General features: G+C 43.6%; 1 protein-coding gene across 1 annotated transcript; it reads left to right on the forward strand.

Annotated features, from left to right (window-relative positions):
* The first annotated feature begins 12,385 nt into the window (after positions 1-12,385).
* On the forward strand, positions 12,386-14,687 carry LOC124613036. Its single transcript, XM_047141606.1, has 3 exons — positions 12,386-12,890; positions 12,986-13,303; positions 13,409-14,687. Exons 1-3 carry the CDS (start codon positions 12,530-12,532, stop codon positions 13,972-13,974), a joined length of 1,245 nt encoding a protein of 414 aa, XP_046997562.1. The 5' UTR covers positions 12,386-12,529; the 3' UTR covers positions 13,975-14,687.
* The last annotated feature ends 8,481 nt before the right edge of the window (positions 14,688-23,168 follow it).

A 23,168-nucleotide genomic window follows, 5' to 3' on the forward strand; every position in this document is an offset into this window, starting at 1 on the left:
CACATCTTTGATCGTTGTTTTACCACGCCATTGCTCCGACTTGCGAGAATTTAATTCATATTTCTCGTATAGTTTCTTTAATTCGTCCAATAATTGTAATATATGATAGGTTTTCCTTTTTTGTACTGTCGGTGTTCCTTGCTGCATCACAAGTACACGTTTCTTGATCATTAAGGGATGCAGCCTTTTGTTTATAATCCGAACAGTTCCACATAGTTGCACAATTATCGTCGCTTCACAAGGAAGGGTCAACCTTTACGCAAAGAAAATGAAATTTATGGTTAGACTGGACACAGACGAGGTCACTTTTAACAGGTTTCGCGCAATTTTTGCAACATTGACACTGTATAACATTATTTTCGCGAACTTCTATATTCGAAACTTCTGCAACTGACGCCATCATGAATCACAGTCGAGAAATAAGAGAGGTCCTAGAATGCTGCCCTGAGGCAGTCTGATTGGTACAGTCTGCATGTCCGATCCGTACACAATGCTTTGGTTTTTATTGCTTGCTGTGGTAAATTCTACTACCTCTTTTCTAGTGGAGATATGACTGAAACCATTTTAATGCAACTCCTCGTATACCTATAACTTCTAGTTTGTCTAGCAAGATATCATGATCAACAGTGTCGAATGCCTTCGATAAGTCCAAGTTTATTCCTACTGTACTGTTATTTCTGTCAAGCCTTTTACAATGTTTTCGATGAATTGTGTAATTGCCGTTTCTGTACTCATGCTTTTGTGAAAACCATTTTGGTTTACAGACAAGAGATTGAATTTTTCGAGATAATTTGTAATTATATTTCTCATGACAGTCTTTATTATTTTTGAAAATACATATTACATGACTATTGGTCTATAGTTTCTCACTTCATATATATTTTTGAAATTTTTCATCTTTGTGGGAACGCCCCTTCTGTTAATGATATGTTTATCATATGTGAGTGGTTTTGCTATGACACTAGCACATTTAATTATGACTGAACCTGGTACCTTGCCAATTCCAGGGGACATTTCATTCTTCATTGTTTTTGTTATCTTAAGAACTTCTAATTTATTTGTGGGACATAGTAATGTTGAATTACCACTTTGCTCTCTTTGAACTGTGGTACTACTAGTACTTGCAAAATTTTTACCTAGATTGACTGAAGTGTTTGTGAAATAGTCATTTATGTAATTTGCTAGAGTACCATTCCTGAGTAACACACCACGATCATCTTTTAATACAATATCATCTTGCTTTTTAACACTACCATATTGCTTTCGACTTGTTTGCTGTCCCTATGATTACTTTGTCATTTTGCAGTGTCTTGACTGTATTAATTACTTCCTTATAGATTTTCTTATATGTGTGGGTTTTATGGCTATAGCGACGGACCACGCACCGAAAACTCCAACTTATTACGATAAGACACTTTCATTAAGGTTCGTATATTTACAGAAATGCAAGAAAAACAATGCACAATTTCACGACACGTGTATCACTAGTCAGGTCGCAGACGGGACTGCCAAAGAAGCTCAAGTCTCCAAAGGCCCCCCTGGGAGTGCGGAGCTCTGGGGGAAGGACGTGGGTGTCTTCCTGTGTAGTGGCATTGTGGGATGCTCGCTGGTTGATAGCAGCATGTGCTAAGTGTCCATAGTCCCCAATCCAGTGGAGGGGAGGGGGGGGCGGACTGCTCGACCTGCGCACGTGAACTGGATGGGCACAGGAGATGTTGTCGTTGCAGTACTGGCGGAGAGGGGGATGCGAATCTTGATCATCCTATTGGTGCTGAACGTTGCAGCTATGGCAGCCGTATCCACCCCATTTGGGATAGGGACTGTGCGCAGGATGGTGATGTGTGACGTAGGTGTGGACCCATGTGATGTGTCCCGTATGCGGAGGAGAAAGATGGATCCCTTGTGGAGCTGCAAGGAAAGCTCGTCGCGTTGGCACTCAGAGGTATTGATTGCGATGCAAATTTCGTCGACAGTGGATGTAGGATGCACTAGGGGGATGGGGGCGAAAAGTAACGTAGTTCAGGAGAAACACTGGAACATTCTGTGGAGGTATTGGGTACCTACACTTGGGACAGTGTAATGCCACACGCAACATGAGGTTGAGCCTGAGGTTGTGGATTGTCACGCGCAGTGCCTGTTTGAAATTAGGGTAGAGTATCATCGTATGCAACCGCTGAGTTGCCCACAGGTGTAGGCTCAGTGCACATACGATCATGGTGGGGTGCAGGCAGGGGAGTGCGTGGTCTGTGTGGGATCGGGGTCGTCACCATCTGATGAAAGAACACTCAACTCGGGGGGGGGGGGGGGGGGGTGTTACAGATTCTTCGATCGTCCAGGCTGGTTTCACGCAATGGAGGGAAACTGTCTGCTGGCGACCACTGACGAGAATGTCCATAGTATTGTCCATGTGAGCCACTACTTGATGTGGGCCAGAGTAAGGTGGCTGTAATGCCGGTTTGACTGTGTCATCCCGTAACATAACGAACTCACAAGAGTCCAGTGGTGCATGTATGAACTCCTGAGGACAGGTATGTGGTCACGGAGGAGGCGTGCGGATCGCGGCTATGTTTGTCCGGACCCGTTCAACTAGCATGGGGAGGTGGGATAGGTCGGCGATTGCTTCGTCGTTGACAAACTCTGCGGGGAGGACTAGGGTCTCGCCATACAGGAGCTCTGCGAGTGAAGCCTGGAAGTCTGTCTTGTAAGCCGTGCATATTCCTAGCATAACCCAGGGAAGGGCATCGCACCACTCACCACCGTGACACATTAGTGCCGCTTTCAGCGTCCTGTGCCACCGCTCGACCAGTCCATTGCTCTGGGGGTGGTAAGCCGTAGTGCAGAATCTATCCACCCCACAGAGGACGCAGAGCTTGTTAAACAGCAGGGATTCAAACTGTCTTTCCTGGTCAGTGGTGACGGATGTGGGACAGCCAAATCGAGCTATCCAGGAGGATACAAAAGTGCGTGCTACAGAATCTGCTGTGATGTCTTGCAGGGGGATTGCCTCCATCCATCGTGTAACGCGATCAATGACGAACAGGATGTACCTGAAACCATCAGACATGGGTAATGGTCCTACGAGATCCACATGTAAATGACGGAAGCGGCCTTTCGGGATGCTGAATTTACCTAGACTGGGTTGTGTGTTCCTGCTGACTTTGCTGCACTGGCACTGTAAACAAGCACGAGCCCAAGTACGACAATCCCTCTTCACACTTGGCCACACAAAGCATTGTGTAACCAGGCACGTAGTAGCCTTAGCACCAGGATGTGCCAGGTTATGTAAAGTAGTGAACACTCGGCGACGCAGCACAGGGGGAACAATAGGCCGAGCGGTTCCCATGGATGTATCACACCACAGTGGCTTGGCCGAGCCTGGTAGGTTGCACGAACGATCTGAAGGGAAGTATCTGGGTCCTGTCAGAGGTTGTGCAATTCGGTCCCACTGTCCTGTAAGTGGGCCAATTCATCAAAATTAATGGGGGATGAAATTTCAGTGATACGTGATAGGTAGTCAGCCACCATACATTTTCTGACCCTCGAATGTAGCTGATGTCTGTTACGTATTGGCAAATTAAGTCCATTTGCCGGATCCTACATGGGGGAAGGTCAGTAGCGGGGTTACGGATAGCCTCTGCGAGGGGGCGGTGGTCCGTGAAAATTGTTATATTCCTTCCTTCAATGTTTGTGCAGAAATATTTTACAGCTTCATAAACTGCAAGCAATTCTATGTCGAATGCTGACCATTTACATTGAGCTGTAGATAATTTTTTGGAAAAATAACTGAAGTGGTTGAGTTGTGTCATTGACATGCAGTTGAAGGACTGCACCGATTGTGAAATCACTTGCATCTGCTGTAATCGAGATGCAGGCATCTGGCAAAGAGTGGGCGAGAGTGACACCAGGTGCTAACGCTGATTTAAGGTCTTCAAAAGCTCTCACCATATTGTCAGACCACAGTACTCGGCGACTGCCTGAGGTTTGTTTCCTGGCCAATGCATCAGACAAAGGGGCTTGAATTGCTGCCACCATCGGCAGGTTACGACGGTAGAAATTGACAGTTCCTAAAAACCGGCGTGATTCGTGGAACGACACTGGGAGGGGTAGCTCGCGAATGCAGTCAACCCGCTCCTGCGGGGGGCATATACCATCCGAGGAGATGGTGTACCCCAAAAAGTGACAGCGGTGCAGCGGAGTTGTGACTTGTCATTATTGGTCTCAACTCAGTTACGTGACAATAAGTCCTGTATCATGGCCATGTGGAGTTCACGTTCCCTGTCAGAGGTGGAGAGAATTAGTATGTCATCAAGGTATGCGTAGCAATATGTGCAGTTAAAAAGAAGTGAGTCTATAAAACGCTGCCAAGTTTGGGCCGCGTTTTTGAGACCATAAGGCATGTAACAAAATTTGTGCAGACCAAAAGGTGTGATTGTAGTGTTGGCAGAAGCGCCAACACTGTTATTCTAGAGGAGGCCGAAATGCACGCGTTTAATTACACGCTGACTGGCGTTAGGTCTGGAACAGGTCAGAGAAATAAGACTAGCAAAACAGGAGGTAACTGGTAGAATACTTAACTTTAATCCCCAATTGTAGAACATCTCTCTTGATGATACATGCTTCACATAATAAATATCAATTGAATACGGCACCTTGCCAGTTCGTAGCAAATGTAGCTGAAGACTATGCTAACTATCGTCTCGGCAAATGAGAGCGTATTTGTCAGTGAACCATTGCTATGAACGTCGGCTGTACAACTGGGGCGAGCGCCAGGACGTCTCTATAGACCTGCCGTGTGGTGGCGCTCGGTCTTCTATCACTGACAGTGGCGACACGCGGGTCCGGCGTATACTAATGGACCGCGGCCTATTTAAAGGCTACCACCTAGCAAGTGTGGTGTCTGGCGGTGACACCACATTCCTCCCCCGCAAATCGGCGAACGGTGGTGTTATAAGGCTTCCGCCCGCCGTGGGGAGAACCCCATGTTGACATATGCGACGAGGCGGGGAGCCTAACAACGGGCGAGGCTGTGCCACCCGCACCCTGCCATTCGGTCCGAGGGGAGCTAGGAAACGCCTGAAAACCTAGTCCAGGGTGCACGCCAACATGCAGTGTATGCGCCCGTAAAGAGATAGGAGGGGCCGTAGGGTCGACCTCCATCGCATTGGGGCAGCCGACGGGCGAAGACAACATCTGGTCCGGAGAGGGCAAGAGTTCCATGGCGGAGGACAGCTGGTCACGGGAAGCAACCGGCGGCGCGTGACCCAGGGAGGTGCTTGGCGGCTGCAGCGAAGCGTCCACTGCGGGCGTCGCCGGCGGGAGAACAGGCGGCGGCGGCGATGGCGGCGGCGGCGGTGGCGCGTCGCCATGGGGCAAAATGGAAGGCAGCGTCGGTAACACCTGGGGATGAGGCGAGCCAGTAGATGGGTCCCCAGGGTGCTGACCGGACGGCACCATCGCTGAAAGCAGACAGGGAGCGGCAGAACCCGTGCGACGACAGAGGCGCAGCTGATTGAGATGCCAACGCACCTCACCAGAGGCCCCCAAAACCAGATACATAGCGCGGCCGAGGCAGCGAAGAATGCGCCCTGCGAGCCAACGCCGTGAACCTCGATAGTTGCGATAGTATACAACGTCGCCTGGAGCAAAAGCAGGCGTCTGCCGCTGCACAGGAACCTGATGCGGCAGATGCAGCAAAGACATCAAGGTTCGATGAGGACGCCCGTTGAGCAACTCAGCCGGCGAGCGACCATCTCGGGGCTGAGGAGCGATACGAGGACAAGAAGAGCAATAATGCGTCCACCCGAGAATGCGACTCTTTCAACTTCAACATCTGCGACTTGAAAGTCCGGACCAATCTTTCAGCGGCACCGTTTGACTGAGGCGAAAACGGCGCGGATGTCAGATGTTGAATACCATTGGCCTTGCAGAATGACTGAAATTCTGCGGACATGAATTGTGGGCCATTGTCGGAAACAATAGTCTGTGGAAGACCTTCAATACAAAAGATAGCGGATAACGCTTGGATGGTGGCCGATGACGTCGTGGAAGACATCCTGACAACAAAAGGAAAATTACTGAAAGAATCGACGATAACCAACCATCGAGCATTCCAGAATGGACCAGCAAAATCTATGTGTAATCGTTGCCAAGGGGAAGTGGCTTTCGGCCATGCAAAGAATTTCTGCGGTGGTGCGGATTGTTGTTCGGCACACGCCATGCAAGAAGAGCACATATTCGCAATCGCAGCATCGATTCCGAACCAAGTAAAATGCTGACGAGCAAGTTGTTTCGTTCGCACTATACCCCAATGTCCTTGGTGGAGAAGCCGTAAGACAGAGGACTGTAACGAACGTGGGACGTGGGACCACGACTCTGGACTGATCATTATCAGAACGCAACAGCAAAACACCACGTCGTACAAAAAGTCTCTCCTTGTGAACAAAAAATCGGCGAACCAGCGGATCCTCGATCCGAGATTTCGACAAGGGCCATTGCGTAGCAACAAAACGCAAAACGGTAGCAAGGACAGGGTCAGCAGCTGTGGCTGTAGCTATACGACGAAAATCAATCGGAAACGATTCGACCACGTCATCGGTTTCCGCATCAATGAACATGCAAGCAAGTTCGGAAGAGTCGAATGCTCTATCCTCAGCAACAGGCAAACGGGACAACGCATCGGCGTTTCCGTGCTTAGCAGTGGACCGATACAAGATATCGTAGCGGTACTGCGAGAGGAAAATAGACCAGCGAATGAATTTCTGCGCTGTACGTGGAGGTACAGGCTTGTTTGGATGAAAAAGCGACGTCAAAGGTTTGTGGTCCGTGATGATGGTAAAGTGACGACCATACAAGAAATCATGAAACTTCGTAACACCAAACACGAGAGCCAAAGCTTCTTTCTCGATTTATGAATAATTTCTTTGCGCAGACGAGAGCAATTTGGACGCAAAGGCAATAGGGCGATCATGCGATCCATCTTTGTGCGCAAGCACAGCACCGATCCCGAAATCCGATGCATCTACCATCAACAAAAGGGGTTTCTGGGGATCGAATGGCGTAAGGCAAGTATTTGAAAGCAACGCCGATTTCAAATGGCGAAAGGCGCGTTCGCATTCCGTCGTCCAGACGAACGGAACACCTTTACGGCGTAAGCAATGCAGCGGAGCTGAAATGGAAGAGGCATTGCGCACATAGCGATGGTAGTAATTTATTTTACCCAGCACACTCTGTAGCTGCTTCAAATTCTGCGGCGAAGGCAAGTCTTCTATGGCACGGAGGTGCTCTGGACTAGGATGTATGTCTTGGGCATTGATTACATGTCCCAGATATGGTAAATCACGAGCAAAAAACACACATTTGTCCTTCCGCAAGCGAAGACCATTTGGTCGCAAGACCTGAAATAATGTTCTGAGATTGGCTAAATGTTCTTCTTCCGTCTTTCCAGAGATCACAATATCGTCCAGATAGTTTGCTGCAGTAGGGACCGAGGCACAAACAGTTTGCAGATATTGCTAAAACAATGCAGGGGCGGATGCACAACCGAATGGTAGTCTTTTGAATCGATACAAACCAAGATGCGTGTTAACCACCAAAACTCGCTGGGATTCTTCGTCCACTGGTATTTGCAAGTACGCATCTGCTAGGTCCAACTTCGAAAAATATTTACCCGGGCACAGTTTGTCAAAAAGATCTTCCGGGCGGGGTAAAGGATAAGTTGCAATCACTAATTGTGGATTCACTGTTGCCTTGAAGTCCACACAAAGTCTCAATTTTCCGGAAGGTTTTGGCAAAATTACTAAGGGTGATGCCCAGAGAGAAGCCTGCACACATTCAATCACACCTTGTGATTCCAATTCGTGTAACGTTCTTGCGACCTCATCACGCAATGCGTGGGGAACATTGCGCGCTCTCAAAAATTTCGGTTGCGCGTTTACTTTCAGTTCCAAATGTGCTGTATAGTTCGTAGCGCAACCTAGGCCCAGTGCAAAAATGTCTGCAAATTCTTCACATAGACTAGAAACACTGGCGGAAGGCACAGTCTGGTTCACTGATAGGACCTGATTGACTATAGACAAGTTAAACAACTGAAATAAATCTAAACCAAACGAGTTCACTGCAGAAGGAGAACGAAGGACGTAAAATGACACAAGTTTTGTTTGTCCCTTGTATATTGCAAGAAGGCTGCACTGTCCTAACACAGGGATATGCTGACCGGAATAGCTATGTAACTTAACATTTGCGGCACGCAGCGGAGGTGTGCCCAGTTGTATGTACGTGTCTTTATTGATCAATGAAACTGCAGCTCCGGTATCGAGCTGGAATGGTATCATGTTGCCATTTATGTCCAAGTCCACAAAAAGTTTGTTGTCCTGCTGACGACAAGAGCGACTGTCTCGTGCAATTTGAACAGACACTGGTACAGAATCACTTGCTAATTGATGTGATTTCCGGCGACGTCGACGCACACTTTTTGTGGGACGCACACAGTCACTTTTAGAGAGAGTGGCACTGGGCGGAGCAGAATTAACTACATGAATGTCCATGGGTGAAGGTTCACGAGCCTGAGTATTCTTGGTTCGATTCCTATTCCAGCGTGAAGCAAAGGGCCTGGAATGGTTGTAAGTGTCCGATCTGAGCTTTTTCTGGCAAACACTCTGAACATGTCCTTTTTTATTACAGAAAAAGCAAATAGCTTGGCGTGACGGGCAATTCTCACACGAATGTCTGGTTGCACACCGCGGGCATGATTTCAGCACTGCATTTGCTTGCTGCCACGGGACACGTGGTTGAGAGCTTGGCGGCAGCTGCGCGGACGAGCGCGAGGGCTGTTTACTGTTCCGTGCAGCTCGCCCGGCGGGCCGGTTAACGTGACACACAGCTGGCAAAGTTTCAAATGATTCCTGAGCAAAGTCAAGTGTGTCTTGCCTATCCAATACGTCCATCACTTGTTGAAGGGAGGGATTGACTAGTTTCAAAATTTGCTCCCGTGTACGAACATCAGCAACGTTCTGTGCAATTGCAACACACACCATAGTATCTGAATAAGGGAGTCCACATTCACACTCAAAAGCACAATCCCTAGTAAGGCCTTGCAAAGTTGCAACCCACTCCCTATTAGTCTGACCGGCCGTACGTTTGGTACGAAAGAAAGTATACCTTTTTGCAACTACATTGACAGATTCCTTGAAATATGCATCTAATGCAGACAAAATTTCTTCGTAGGACAGAGTTGCTACGTCACGTCGGGGAAACAATTTCACTATCACACGGTACGTCTGGACTCCTACACACGCCAATAAGTGAGGCTGCCGCTCGTTACCTTGAATTCTGTAGGCGGCGAGATGGAATCCAAATTGGCGTGACCACTCCGTCCAGCTTTCCAGTGCCGCATCGAAATGACGAAAAGGTGGTGCGACTGCATGTTGTGGCTGCGGTAGCGGTGGAGCGGCGGCTGCCGCATCGTTTTGCAGTGCACGTTGACCCTGGCCGAGCTGTCCAAGGGCATCCAATAAGGCCTGCGTCTGCTGATTCTGCAAGTGATAAAATTCGGACAGTACATCTGGAGATTGTGGCGAAGCCATGATACAAGTAAATTACTTATATATAAAGGAGACCGTTTGTATCTGAGTCGCCAATTTTGTAGTGTTGGCAGAAGCGCCAACACTGTTTTTCTAGAGGAGGACGAAATGCACGTGTTTAATTACACGCTGACTGGCGTTAGGTCTGGAACAGGTCAGAGAAATAAGACTAGCAAAACAGGAGGTAACTGGTAGAATACTTAACTTTAATCCGCAATTGTAGAACATCTCTCTTGATGATACATGCTTCACATAATAAATATCAATTGAATACGGCGCCTTGCTAGGTCGTAGCAAATGTAGCTGAAGGCTATGCTAACTATCGTCTCGGCAAATGAGAGCTTATTTGTCAGTGAACCATTGCTATGAACGTCGGCTGTATAACTGGGGCGAGTGCCAGGACGACTCTCTAGACCTGCCGTGTGGTGGCGCTCGGTCTGCTATCACTGACAGTGGCAACACGCGGATCCAGCGTATACTAATGGACCGCGGCCGATTTAAAGGCTACCACCTAGCAAGTGTGGTGTCTGGCGGTGACACCACAGTGATCACTGCTGTCTTTGGTATGTCACTCTGTTCCATTGGTATCTGTAAATATGCCTTGCGGCAGTCCAACACACTGAAGATGCGTGCTCCGCTAAGTACTTGCGCAAAGTCTTGTATGTGAGGTATCGGGTAATTGTCTAATACCACCCGCGCGTTGAGGCGACGATAGTCGCCGCAGAGGAGCACAGTGTTGTCCTTTTTGGGGGCTAAATGTATGGGGGAGGACCAGTTACTGTCCAATGGGCAAACAATACCTGCCTGTAGAAGTTCCTCCACTGCGGCTTTAGCAAGGCGTAGTTTATGTGGTGACTGTCGGCGTGCTTTATGGCGCACTGGAGGCCCATCTGTCGTGACAATTTTGTGTGTCGTGCCATTTGTGATAGCGTTCAGCTTGGCTGGCGAACTCATTCGGGGGCCGTCGTGAACGGGAATCGGTAGCAAACAAGAGTCACTAACCTGATGTGCCGGGGAAGCTGTCTGTTTCGGTGGTGACAAAGTTCCACGAGGTGCATCTCTGGTGTCAGATGGTGGCGGCGTTGACAGGCGTTGTATGAGGCATTCGGTGAGGACTTGCGTAGCCGATGATCTGGCATGGTTCCGTTCGGAGTTGTGAGCACGGAGATCGTCGACTGCAGGGTGTTCGGGCTGTAGATGGGCAGTGGAAGTTGTGAGGCTGACCGCCAATGACGAGCACATGATTGGAGCTGTGTCCAGGTCGTCGGGCTGCTGAGGGGGAGGTGGGGCTGAAGAGGTGACTGATCATGCAATGTGCATGGATGAGGCGTGGTGCAATAATGTGGCTGACTGAAGAGCTGGAGACAGTTCGAAGTGGAAGAGGAAGTCAATGCCTAATACTGGATTTTCGACCTCAGCCATGTAGAAGGACCAAGTGAACTGTTTACCAAGTGTCTGAGTTCAATAGGTAATTAGGCCAAACCATCGACACGAAGTGTCGACTTATTTGCTGCTCAAAGGGACAGTTTGGTTGGTGTCGTGTCCTTTACAGGAAATATGGGAGGTATGACACCAACGTCTTCTCCGGTATCGCCGAGAAAATACCGGCGTGAACCTACATCCAAGGTGTACAGACGTCCTCGTGAGGTGGGGGATCTGACAGAATGCAATGTCTGTTGACACCCCTGCATGTATCCACGGGCCGTGGCGCCTAATGCAGCCCGCGTGCGGCATTTGGGAACTTGCAGGGCGGACGGCAGTTGCGAGTGGCATCCCTGAAAGTGGTGTGAAACCAGCATATGCGTGAGTCAGCTGTACTCGTCCCGGCAGCTGAAACGTCATGCGGGAGGAAGGTAGGGCGGGCAGGCGCTAGCCCGGTTGGGGTGGGGAGGGGCTGTTGCCGACCCGCTGGCAGTTCCCAGTCTTGGCCGCTAGATGGCTGCTGTTCCGTGTGCTGTCCGCAATACGCACGTGCCCGGCCTCTACTGCCCGATGGTGGAAGTATACCCACAGGATTACCAACCTCGGCGGTGTTAGGCACTGTGCTGCACGGGGGAAGGTGGCTGTGTCGAATAGTGGCGTATGCCTGGTCCGCCAGCCATAGTTTATCCTCGAGTGACGCTGCGATATGTGGAAGCAAATGTAACTGCATCACAGCTGTGATGGTGTTCTGTCGCCTAAAGTCTTGTCGTAAATTATGTTGTGAATAGTATCAGCTGGTGACAAGAGAGGCGTTCGACAAGTAATGCGCGAGCAGGGACATATTTGTTGCTCTTAGGTGGGTTCAGCAATAAGTCACTGATGAGATTGGGGTGGTCATGCAGGTGGTTCACTAAACACACGAAACGAGTGCAGTCGTCCGCAATACCGTGTATGTCCAACATGTTGTCCACCAAGGTAAACCATGTCACTGGGTTGTCTGGTTGTAACGGCGGCAGCTTCGGAAAACGGCCGGGGGCCAGTGCTTGCGGGGCTGTAGGAGAGGCACGAACCGCACGGGGATTCTGCATGGTGTTAACTGGTGCGAAATGTGCCTCAGTGGCAGGCGATGTGTTGCGTTGAACGTCCGTTAGCTGCGTAGGCGAGATATGGTATCCAGTCCTTGTAGGAACGGAATCTGTATGGCCACACGACGAGCACGGCGTGGCAGGAGCGAGCGGATCAACTGCCGGTGCAGCCGAAATCTCGAGCAGAGGTACAAGATCGCGTCTGAGCGCCAAGTGACGGGGCGGGAGTGTCTCCCGACAGTACGCACTTGGCTGTTTTGACGTTTACTGACCGGAAGTTGGTTTCCGTGACGAGGCATCCTGTTCGAAGACGCCATTCATGTTGATGTTTGCCTTGTGCTCCATTTAACTGCTTTCGTTGTTTGTTGCTGCTTCTTGTTATTTCGTTGCTGCTGTTACGTTTTGTTATTGTTTCTTGTTATTGTTTAGTTTGTTTTAGCAAACATGAGTGATTCCCAAGAAACGCTCTATAAGTGTGAGGAATGCAGTTCAGAGTTTAAAATGCGAAAGAACCTCTACGCCCATATGAGGAAAGTTCATGAACTTGATATCCATGTGTCTAAAAAAGGAAAAGGCAGTGAATTGTGTCCCCAGTGCGGAATTGCATTTATGAGATGCAGTTCATTAAAACGTCATCAAATAACAGTGCATGGCATGAAGTCGGAGGAAAACAGTCGGAAATGCCGCATTATTTGCCCACAGTGCTCTCTCTCGTTTCTCACCTATGACACACTGAGAACACATATTCAAGAGAACCTTGACGTTAGTTTTGAGTGCCAGGAGATAGAATTTGGTTGTCTTGCAGGTTTGTTTTTTATATTTATTGTGTTAGTCACGTTTTAGTAAATTTTGTTGATCCCAAGTACATGACTTAAAAATACTGTCTTAACATTTTTTCAGAATTTGAAGAGTGGAAAATTTCTTACGAAAAAGTAAACCATGTTCGTTATGTAATGAATTGTTCGGAGCAGGAGCGACTAGAAAAACGTGTTCGATATTACCACTGCCATCGCTCTTTCAATTTCAATTCTAAAGGAACAGGTGCCAGGTGTGTCAAAAGTATGGGCACGAATAAAATAGGCAGTACTTGTCCATCCAACATGCAAGTGACAATAACAGAGGACAAATGCTGCTTAAAATTTTTTCCAAAACATATGGGACACACCCAAGATGTTGGAAGAACATTTCTGCATGGGAACGAGAGGGCAGAGTTGGCAGGTAAAATGGATTATGTTACACTTACGTACATGAAATTATCAAATTTATTTGTGTGAACAGACGTAGGGTCTATCAATGTGCTTCATTTTTATTTTCTTTTTTCAGGATGGCTGTCACAGGGTGTACCTGTTGGACGAGTCTTACAAGATGTCCGAAGTGCACCAATCGCTGCAAGTGTGGAGAGAATCCATCTCCTTGAGAAAAAAGATTTGCATAATATAAAAAGGGATTTTGATATTGGTTATGCAACGAAGAAGCATGAAAATGATGCAGTGAGTGTGAGATTGTGGGTTGAAGAAATGAAGAGACAAAGTGACAACCCAGTACTGTATTTCAAGCAGCAAAAACAAGTGGATCCTAATTTTCAAGATGAAGACTTCATTCTTATTATAATGACAGACTTTCAGGCCGAACAACTTCTAAAGTATGGAGAAGATAAAATATGTGTGGATGGCACTCATGGCATGACTGCATACGATTTTCAACTTTTTACTATTGTCGTTGTTGATAGATATGGTGCTGGAATGCCAGTTGCATTTTGTTTTTCAAATAGGGGAGACATGTGCTTACTGTCTTTTTATTTCAAATGTGTGGGAGAAAGGGTGGGCACTGTAAAGACCAATGTATTTATGTCTGACGATGCACCAGCATTAATGCATGGTCAGCAGTAATGGGACCTGTGCCAAACCAGTTGCTGTGTTCTTGGCATATACAACGGAACTGGTCTCAGAATTTAAGGAGAATTTCTGGGGGTAGTGAGAAAAAATGAGCAGTGTTTAGTTCACTAAAGCGACTTCAGACTGAACTGGATATAGATGTTTTTAGTTGTAGTCTGGAGAAAGTGGTGGAAGACTTATTGAATGATCCGGATACTGCAGAATTTGGCAGGTACTTTCTTAAGATGTACTGCCAGCGAGTGGAAAAGTGGGCGTATTGTTTTAGGCACCGATTGGGCATTAATACAAACAATTACTTGGAGTCCCTACATAAAGTTATTAAATACAGTTATCTAGAAGGGAAAAAGTGCAGAAGGCTGGATAAGTCATTAAATGCTTTGTTATGTTTAGTGAGAGACAAAGTATATGAGGGCTTAGTGAAGCTCTCAAAACGTAAGCAGTGCTCTAGGGCGTCAAGAGTGAAAGCAAGCCACAACGATAGCTCAGCTATAACAAATGGGATGATTTTATGCAGGGGTGAAGGGTTGTGGGAAGTGCTTTCTTCCACTGGTTGTGAAGTGTATGTTGTTGTAAAAAATTCAGAACTGATATGCGAAAGAAAATGTTCACTTAAGTGCAACACCTGCAACATATGTGTACATTCGTATAAATTCAGCTGTTTAGACAACATTTTAAATTTTAACATATGTAAGCATATACATGCATGTGCCAAATCGTCTGGTGCTGTCCAGGAGAGTGAACAGTGTTCCTTGCCCTCTAGTGCAGACAATGAATATGTGTCAGCATTGCTTTCTGGCAATTCAGAAAAATCTGCTGACACATTTGAACAGGATGTGATGTCTCACTGTGAAACTGTAGTTGCACTCAGCAAAGGAACACAGTGTGGACAGGAGACTAAGGCCAAAGTATTGAAGGATCTGAAGAAGATCATTGGTAATCTTAATAAAGATTTTTCTTTCTCAGAAGAAAACACAGTAAATGTGAATGCCAAGATTGAATCTCAGGCTAGATTTTTTTCCACAAAGCAGAGAAGGATTTTGTGAGGGGTGATTAAGTGTTTAAAAAAAAGTAAACTCCAGGTTGGAATATCAACAATATTAGGAAAAAAATAGTTTGCCACTCACTGTAAAGGTGACATGTTGAGTTGCAGACAGGCACAATGTAAAGAATGTTACACATTTAGTTTTTGGCCAAAGCCTTCTCCAGAAAACAAAACACAAACAGATTAACACTAGCAAGCACACATGACCAATATCTCCCACTGCAGATAGTGGAGATGTGTGCAGGTAGTGTGCTTGTGTGTGTAAATCTTTTTGTGTTTTCTTTTCTGAAAAAGTCTTTGGCCAAAAGCTAAATGTGTAACAGTCTTTACATTGTGCCTGTTTGCAACTCAACATGTCACCTTTACAGCGAATAGCAAACTATCCTTTTCCTAATATTGTTAATGCACATAAAGGTGGTCTTGTACATTATGTCAATTTGTGTGTGTGTGCGTGTGTGTGTTTGTGTGAGAGAGATTCCATATAGTTGAAGGTGAATAAAAATTTAAATTTACTTGTGCATTTTTTGAGTTTTGTTAATCATGGTATACTAAAATAATGCTGTCCCACCATCTTGGCTCATTCAAACTGTATTCTATAATTCAGTGATATCTAATTGTCTAAATAAAACTGAATTGCACAATGAAACATTATAATTGGTCTGTATCAGTGTTTGGTAAAGGATTTGAGTTAACAAAAGACAACAAAGAAAGTAATGGAATTTGTCATGATTTTACTACTGTGTTTGAGCACAAAAATCAAGGATTTATGGTCATGCTACAGCAAGTCTTAGTTTCTATGTAAAAGAAAACTGGTTGAAATTCTCAAAAGTGCTTAAATGTCATGTCTGTTATGACAAAATGCTTTACCACACACAGAGTTTGCCTGTGTTGCGACATTTTTTGGTCTTCTGTGGATAGCTATAATCAAATTTGGTTTTGATGGTCAGAAATAACTCTTTAAATGCATTAATTACAGCCATTTCTTGTAATCCCACCTGTGAGTCTACTGCAGTTAGCGCTGTTTGAAATGAGTTTAATGTTTCCTTGTTAATGATCCTTTTTGTGAATACATAATTAGAATGCTAGGAAACAGCTGGTTGATTATTAGTTCTCTTTGTATAAAGTCCCATGACTAGTGCTCTGTTGGCAGATGTCATTGGGTCAACTAAAGTCATCTCATAGTCCCATGTATTTAGATTTGCGATAACAGTGTCAAGGCAGGCATCACCTCTGGTTGGTAAATGACATGCTACAAATAGTCCATACATTGTTAATAGATTCATAAATTTTCCTCCTTAGAACTCTCCTTGCAAAAGTGTACATTGAAATGAACACCCAGTGCAATTTCTGATTTCAAGTGCATAAAATAGCACAGCCAAGATTCTATTTAGATGAGAAAATTTTCAAAGTTGCCATCTGGAGAATGGTATACTAGACAACAATTATTATAATAAGATTTAATAAGTCTGAAGCAGCAAACTCAAAATCTAGGTCCACACAGTAGCTTTTTAAATCAATTTCTTTGACACTAGATTTTCTGTTCGTATATTTTGATACATCACCGAAGGAAGCAGGTGTTCTGCACCATGCACTTATTGAATTTAGGCATTCAATTCAGTTATACTACCCTGCTTCTTGTGCTGATAACCAATGTTTACATACACAGTAAAATTGGCTTCACTTCTATAAAAAGTGATAACACATTAAGTTTAGTTCTAAGATACAGGCATTATGGGAGTAATGGAATAAAAAAAACGATACATCACAATATTTTTGGGCCATGTAGGATTATCCATTACATTATATCTAAGATCAGGGTAAACACTTTCAAGATTTTCACCTCTTTTTTTTTTTTTTTTTTTTTTTTTTTTTTTTGCTGGAAGCTAAAGACGTTTTCTAGAGTTGTACAAATTATGACTCTGTTCAGGTCTAGCCATGATCTTTTTCACCATACAGCATTCCTTATGCAGGTTTTCAACAGGGCTGGAACTGTACTATGGCTACTTAAAAGCCGCTTTTCGTCGTCCAAAATATTAAAAATACTTCATATTCCCCGGTTTGGTCCCCCTACATGTGAATGCGAAATAAACCGAGGTAACAGACTTATGAGCAGTATAGCCTTGTGTTAACCTTTTAACCACATTTATTTTCCATATTTTACGCACATTTCGTTATAACAACTAAGATCCACAGAAAGAAAGGGAAAAAAATCCTGACACTAATCGGCAGAATATTTCGGCGAATCTGTACGCACATATATCAATTACGTAAATTTCAGTATGGGCCTACTGCGGAAATTTTACACTATTCTGTTTATTGAGCATGAAGGACTAAATCATAAGATGGAAATTACTTCGTGCTTAAATAATTCCTTCAGTATTCACGTGTGCAACTCAGTGATCTCTATACTGATGCAACTGCACTGCATGAAAACCGTCCTCGCAGCAAAGTGTTTACTGAAGGGACAGTCACGTGACTTCCGGCAGCCAAACGTCAAAACAGCCAAGTGCGTACTGTCGGGAGACACTCCCGTGACGGGGCGGATCCACGGCAGGTGCGTCGCCCGAGATGTGCGCGGGGTGGCAGGACAGGTAGCGTGTAAATGGTCCTGTGCAGTTGGCGCGAGTGTCCCTTCGACCGGCGCGAAGGGGGACACGTTAAACAGCGGCCGTGCCTGTGGACCTAGAAACTGGACAGCTGCGTGGTCCATGTTGTGCGGTAGAAACTCGGGGTTTCTGAGGTCCTGTGCTGGAGGAGCATTCTGTCGAGCGTAGAATGCCGTAGAAGGTGTCCGCGACGATGTGTACAGCGCCCGGTGTGGTATGCTGGCAGAGGTTAGAGTTGTCCAGCCAGGTGAAGCAAACATGGGAGATATGAACATTCCCAGTGTATTAGTGGCACACGGGGTGAAGCGTTGCGCTTCACAGTCGAATGTCCATTCTGCGGTCACGGCATCGTGCACTGCCAGAAAAACTGGAGGCTGCGACATTGTCTATTGGCGCGAAACTGGTCATACACAGCAAGCAACTGCAACGTATTTTCGCGACTCGGGGTCACCAATGTGGGTTTTATGGCTATAGTGACGGACAACGCACCAAAAACTCCAACTTATTACAATAAGATACTTTTATTAAGGGTCGTATATTTACAGAAACGCAAGAAAAACAATGCACATTTTCACGACACGTGTATCACTAGTGAAGTTGCAGACGGGACTGCCAAAAAGAAGCTTGAGACTCCAAAGACTGTTTACTCTGCGCTTCACTGGTGAAGTTACTGTCGGTTCACTGTCGCCACATACGTCTTAACACATTCTGCAAGGTGTTCATATTGGTTGTCTTTTCTCAGTTGATTGAGAAGTTTTAGCTTTTGAATGGATACTCTGATAGCAGGTGTTATCCACTGCCTGCTGTTTCTTGGCATGACAATTCTTGTCAGTTTTTTTGGAAAACACATCTCAAATATGGACATGAAAGCATTATAAAATGCATTGAATTATTCATCAGTTGATGATTTTGAGTACACATCTTCCCAGGTTTCTTTCGCTAGCCTTTTCTGGGTGGAAGCATCTTTTATATTCCCACTTGTATTTAACCATCTCAGGTACAGAAGAATTTATACATATTACTAGTGTGTTGTGGTCTGAAATACCTAAGTTTACGTTTTGTGCCTCAGTAACATCATTTTCGATATTTGTAAAGATATCCCCCCTAATAGGGACAAAGATGACTCTGTTATTCTAGTGGGGTCTGTGAAGAGTGGCTTCATGTGAAAAATGCTTAAGATACTCAAAAGCTGTCTTTTTTCTTCATTTTCAATTAATATAGGTTGATTTTAAAATCCCCACGTAGTAATAAGGCCACTTCATTGCTATACAAAATGTTTAGCACTCCTTCCAAATTTTTAAAATATATGTTTTTGTCACCTAGTGGTGACCTGCTTCTCCTCAGATTTTAGCTCCATGATGATTGTTTTGCAGGTATTTGCTATTTTGTCAATACCTGGTGAAGTGCTGCTTTGTTGCTGATTTTTGACACTTACCTGCAATTTTTCAGGCTGATTTGTCACATCTCTTGCTTTTCTTCATTTGGTGCCATAAAAATTCATCACTAAGTGAAGCAGCTGTACCTAGCCTTTGGCTCCTCCTCAGGCAGTGTTGATCAGCTGCTATTGTTGTTGGAAATTCAGTGGCCGCTGCTGTTGGTGACATGCTTTCTCGTAGAGTGGCTGTGTTTCCTGTTTTTTACTGACACTGGTTCTGTTGGAGGTGGGGCTGCTGCTGTGAATGATGTTGGTTTTTCCTCAGCTACTGATGGTTCTTCTGCTGTTGATGTAGGTTTAGTTGTTATTTCTGTTTCTGGTGGAGGTGGGGCTGCTGCTGTAACTGATGTTGGTTTTCCCTCAGCTACTGATGGTTCTTCTGCTGCTGATGTAGGTTTAGTTGCTATTGCTGTTTCTTCTGTTGTTGTCATTGTTTTTGTTGATGTTGCCAGTGGTGGTGAAAGTGGTACTGTTGCTGCTGTCATTCGTGTTGTATTTGCTGCAACTGGCTTTGGTGATTTTACTGATACTGCTGTTTGTGTTGCAGATATTTGCAGGTGGCTCTTGATTTTGCCCAGTAATTTCTGGGTAACAGTTTCCTTCCATAGACTGTTCAAGTGAAGGCCATGTGATGTGTGAATCCTGCACCTAATGTCACTAACATCAACATCAATGCTTTGGAATTGCTTGCATATATCATAAAGGAGGTCATTGGCAGCTCTGGTCTCCTTGTTTACACAAAACCAATATGCAAATTGTAGCGGTGGGGAATGGTCACAAAGAGAACATATGTGTGCAACATATGAACCAGTCATTTCCTTAATTCTGAGCAAGCTGTGGATGTTTCGTTTCTGTATGTATCATTTGAGCCGCCAGAGCTATAAAGCCAACTGTGACCTTAGTAAGGTGTTTGGTTGTATCCCACATAAGGCTCCACTCAGCAAGCTAAAGTCATATGGTTTTGGGAGAGCTGATCTACAAACTCTTGAATTCTGCCTAAATAACAGGTGACAGATTGTATTTTTGCAAATAGCAGAATCAGATGAAATGAAGTTAAAACATAGTGTGAATACAGGGATCCATAATAGGGCCACAGGCTCCAATGGACACACCTTGCAGTTCTCACATGACACAGCTTTGTTCTCGAAAGAGAAGAATGTATTTCAAGCTGTTGAAAGAGCAGAAGTCCTATTCAATGACACCAAGGCTTGGTTTATCATGAACAAGGTGAAAATTAATAAAGATAAAACACTGATGATGGTATGCAGCCTTGGTGATACTGGAGCACTGGGTGACACAGCAGCTGTTAAGCTTCTGAGCTTTTCGATTGATGCAATGCTAACCTGGCAGCAGCCAATGCAGCCTGGAGCTGTGAGAAAAGAGTCACCAACTCAGCTCGCATCTGTACAAACCATTCGCAGTTCCTATCTATTACTGAAGGCGCTCCTGATTGAAGCCCGTAAAAATAAGTAACTAACGAACTGCAGGAATTCAAAGTGCTCTCTCACTCTAACCAACACTGAGCTACACCAATCAAAACAAACAAAAGCAAATACGACGTGAAGGTCAATAACAATGGCAGTACTCTACGCTACACTGCAATTAAAATAAAAGGCTGTGCCTAGTAAGCACTTGAACAAGCAAGAAATTACAAAAATAAACTACTAACTATACAGATAACTCTCTTTTATTTGAAGGTCGTAAAAAATATAACAAACGAACGGTGTACTCGCCTTATTAGCAGCAGGAACACGATATGCTCTGTCGCTGAGGGTCTGTCCATCGTTTTTTAACTGTGTTATTCTTTTAAATTCTCTGAAACACTGTAAGCTTTTAAAAAGTTATTTGGTGGATAAAGATTCCATAATTCTTCAGGAAAAATTAAGTGAGTCATATCAAATTCTGCAGAATTGTAATAATTAGTAATATCTGGTTCATAATTTCTTCTTCCATGTAATCCAGAAACTTCAGTTGTTTGTAGTTCAAAGAAAGACATTGGAATTTTATGATTTTTCTTTATTCTTCTAGTTCAAGCGAATACTCTGGTTTATATTTAACAATAGGAACACAAATATCCATACTTTTTACAACAATTTTACCTTCTTTTCGAAGCATTACCAGTAGTCCAATGAAAAATAAAATCTTCTTGATCTTCTCTCGACCTCCAAGTAAAAATTACAATTAAAAAACACTCCCACATAATTTCTTTATAATGTTTAAAAAATTCACCAAATAACTCTAATGGATAAAGATTGGTTTTAATTTTACCATTCTTAAGATTATGTTCTTCCATATTTAATGCCTTTGAGAGGGATACACTTAACAGAATAAGAATTGGTGAAGAAATAAATGGATGTTCTATTCTAAATAAAATATTTTTCGTTTTTCATTGTAAAAACATCAATTTTAATACACAGTTGTCAATTAGATTAATATTCGATTTTCCATCCTATGCTGAAAAATCTGTTCCATCTGTGTGAATAACATCAAAGGTCATATAAGGTTGTGTGAAATTATGATGCATTTCTGTTCCTTTTTTAGTGACATTTAAATTGTTTTTTATTTTCTTATAAATGGGAAATGAGCAAAATCGATATTGTTTGTGATTTTTAAGAGAAAAAATGTATTAATTCGATTCTAAAGCAACTCTTACATAAGCACCACTGAAGTCAATCAAATTATAATTTTCATCAGTTATAGTTGTTTCCAGATTCTGAATAGTATCAAAAATTGTAATATTTATTGTATGATGTACTTCATAAATTATTGCACCAAAAAATTCAGTATTAAGATTAAATGAAGCAATATTATTAGATTCTCAGTGAAAATGATCATTATGTTTAACAAACATATAATCAGTTACATTAAAATTTATACTTATTAATTCAAATGGAATAATTTTATGAACATTTTTGCACCATATTTTTCGTTAGCTTCAATTATTTAATTATTAAATCCTACAAATTGCCCAGTACTATCTTCTTTATCCACAAATAATTTAACACCAATTTCAATAACAACTCTATTTAAAATTTTATGTTCTATAATGCTTCTATTAGGTTTTTTCTATTGAATAAATTTTTATAAATTTTTAAAATTATATCCATCTTTTTGATTTGCAGCTCCTCGTATTGGCCGTGTTCCCATCCAACAATTTTCAAATTATATTAATCAACAGGATTTCCTATCCATTCTGTTAGTATACAATTTATTATTTATCAATAAATTTGTTATGTGTGTTTCACAGAAAACTGTTATTTTTCGTTGTAATAGTTGGAGTTAAAAAAGTTAAAAAAAGTGAAAAGCTTTTATAAGTTTCTCTTATTGGAACAGATAATCACTTTTTCAGAACACATGATTTATCACTGAATTGAAATAATCTACTCAATTATATTAATAAAAATTATGTAAATAAATGGCTGAGGTGGAACCAAAAATAAGAATTCCAGAAAACAAATCAAAAATGCATGGTAAACTTTTCCCAAATTATATTTGATGTGTCATCTTAGGACCAAGTGGTTGTGGAAAAACTACATTACTGATTGATAAATATATTCTACCTCCAGGATAGCTAAACTGGAGAAAATTTGCAATTTCATTATAAAAACTAAGATCAACCAAACCATCAAATTTATAAAAAGAAGCGAAAAAATTTAACATAAAAATTAATGAAAAATCAATATTTTTATTGAAAAGAAGGACAAAATTACTCCTTTATGTGAATGTGAAGATAATTCAGTAGTAAATTTGCTAACTTTATCTGTAGTAAAGAACACAGAACAAGGTGCAGCACTTTCAGTGCAGCTTAAGTATGGCTTTGGTGATATCCCCAAAGAACCAATTATGTTACGAAAATGACTAATTTCTATGCACCATACAGAGGAGACATTGAGTTGCACAGTGGCATTATGAAAAGAGAGAGGGAGAGCCACCTGTGAAACAACATATCATACACCAGCTGTTATGTAAACACTGTTTGGGCTTTTATAACTGAATGTCCACCACTAAGATGTCAGTTAGAATAAATGGGTGTATGCAAAGGGTGTATACTGGCAATTAGAGAATATTTTACTAGAGGTAGATGTAAAGGAACAGATTGTTTTCA

The sequence above is a fragment of the Schistocerca americana genome, chromosome 4, assembly GCF_021461395.2.
Source record: "Schistocerca americana isolate TAMUIC-IGC-003095 chromosome 4, iqSchAmer2.1, whole genome shotgun sequence".
Taxonomy (NCBI): domain Eukaryota; kingdom Metazoa; phylum Arthropoda; class Insecta; order Orthoptera; family Acrididae; genus Schistocerca; species Schistocerca americana.

Coding starts and splice junctions, on each gene's coding strand:
- LOC124613036 (XM_047141606.1), top strand. CDS start 12,530: ATGAGTGATTCCCAAGAAACGCTCTATAAGTGTGAGGAATGCAGTTCA. Junction 12,891..12,985: donor AGAATTTGGTTGTCTTGCAG/GTTTGTTTTTTA, acceptor ACATTTTTTCAG/AATTTGAAGAGTGGAAAATT. Junction 13,304..13,408: donor CGAGAGGGCAGAGTTGGCAG/GTAAAATGGATT, acceptor TTCTTTTTTCAG/GATGGCTGTCACAGGGTGTA.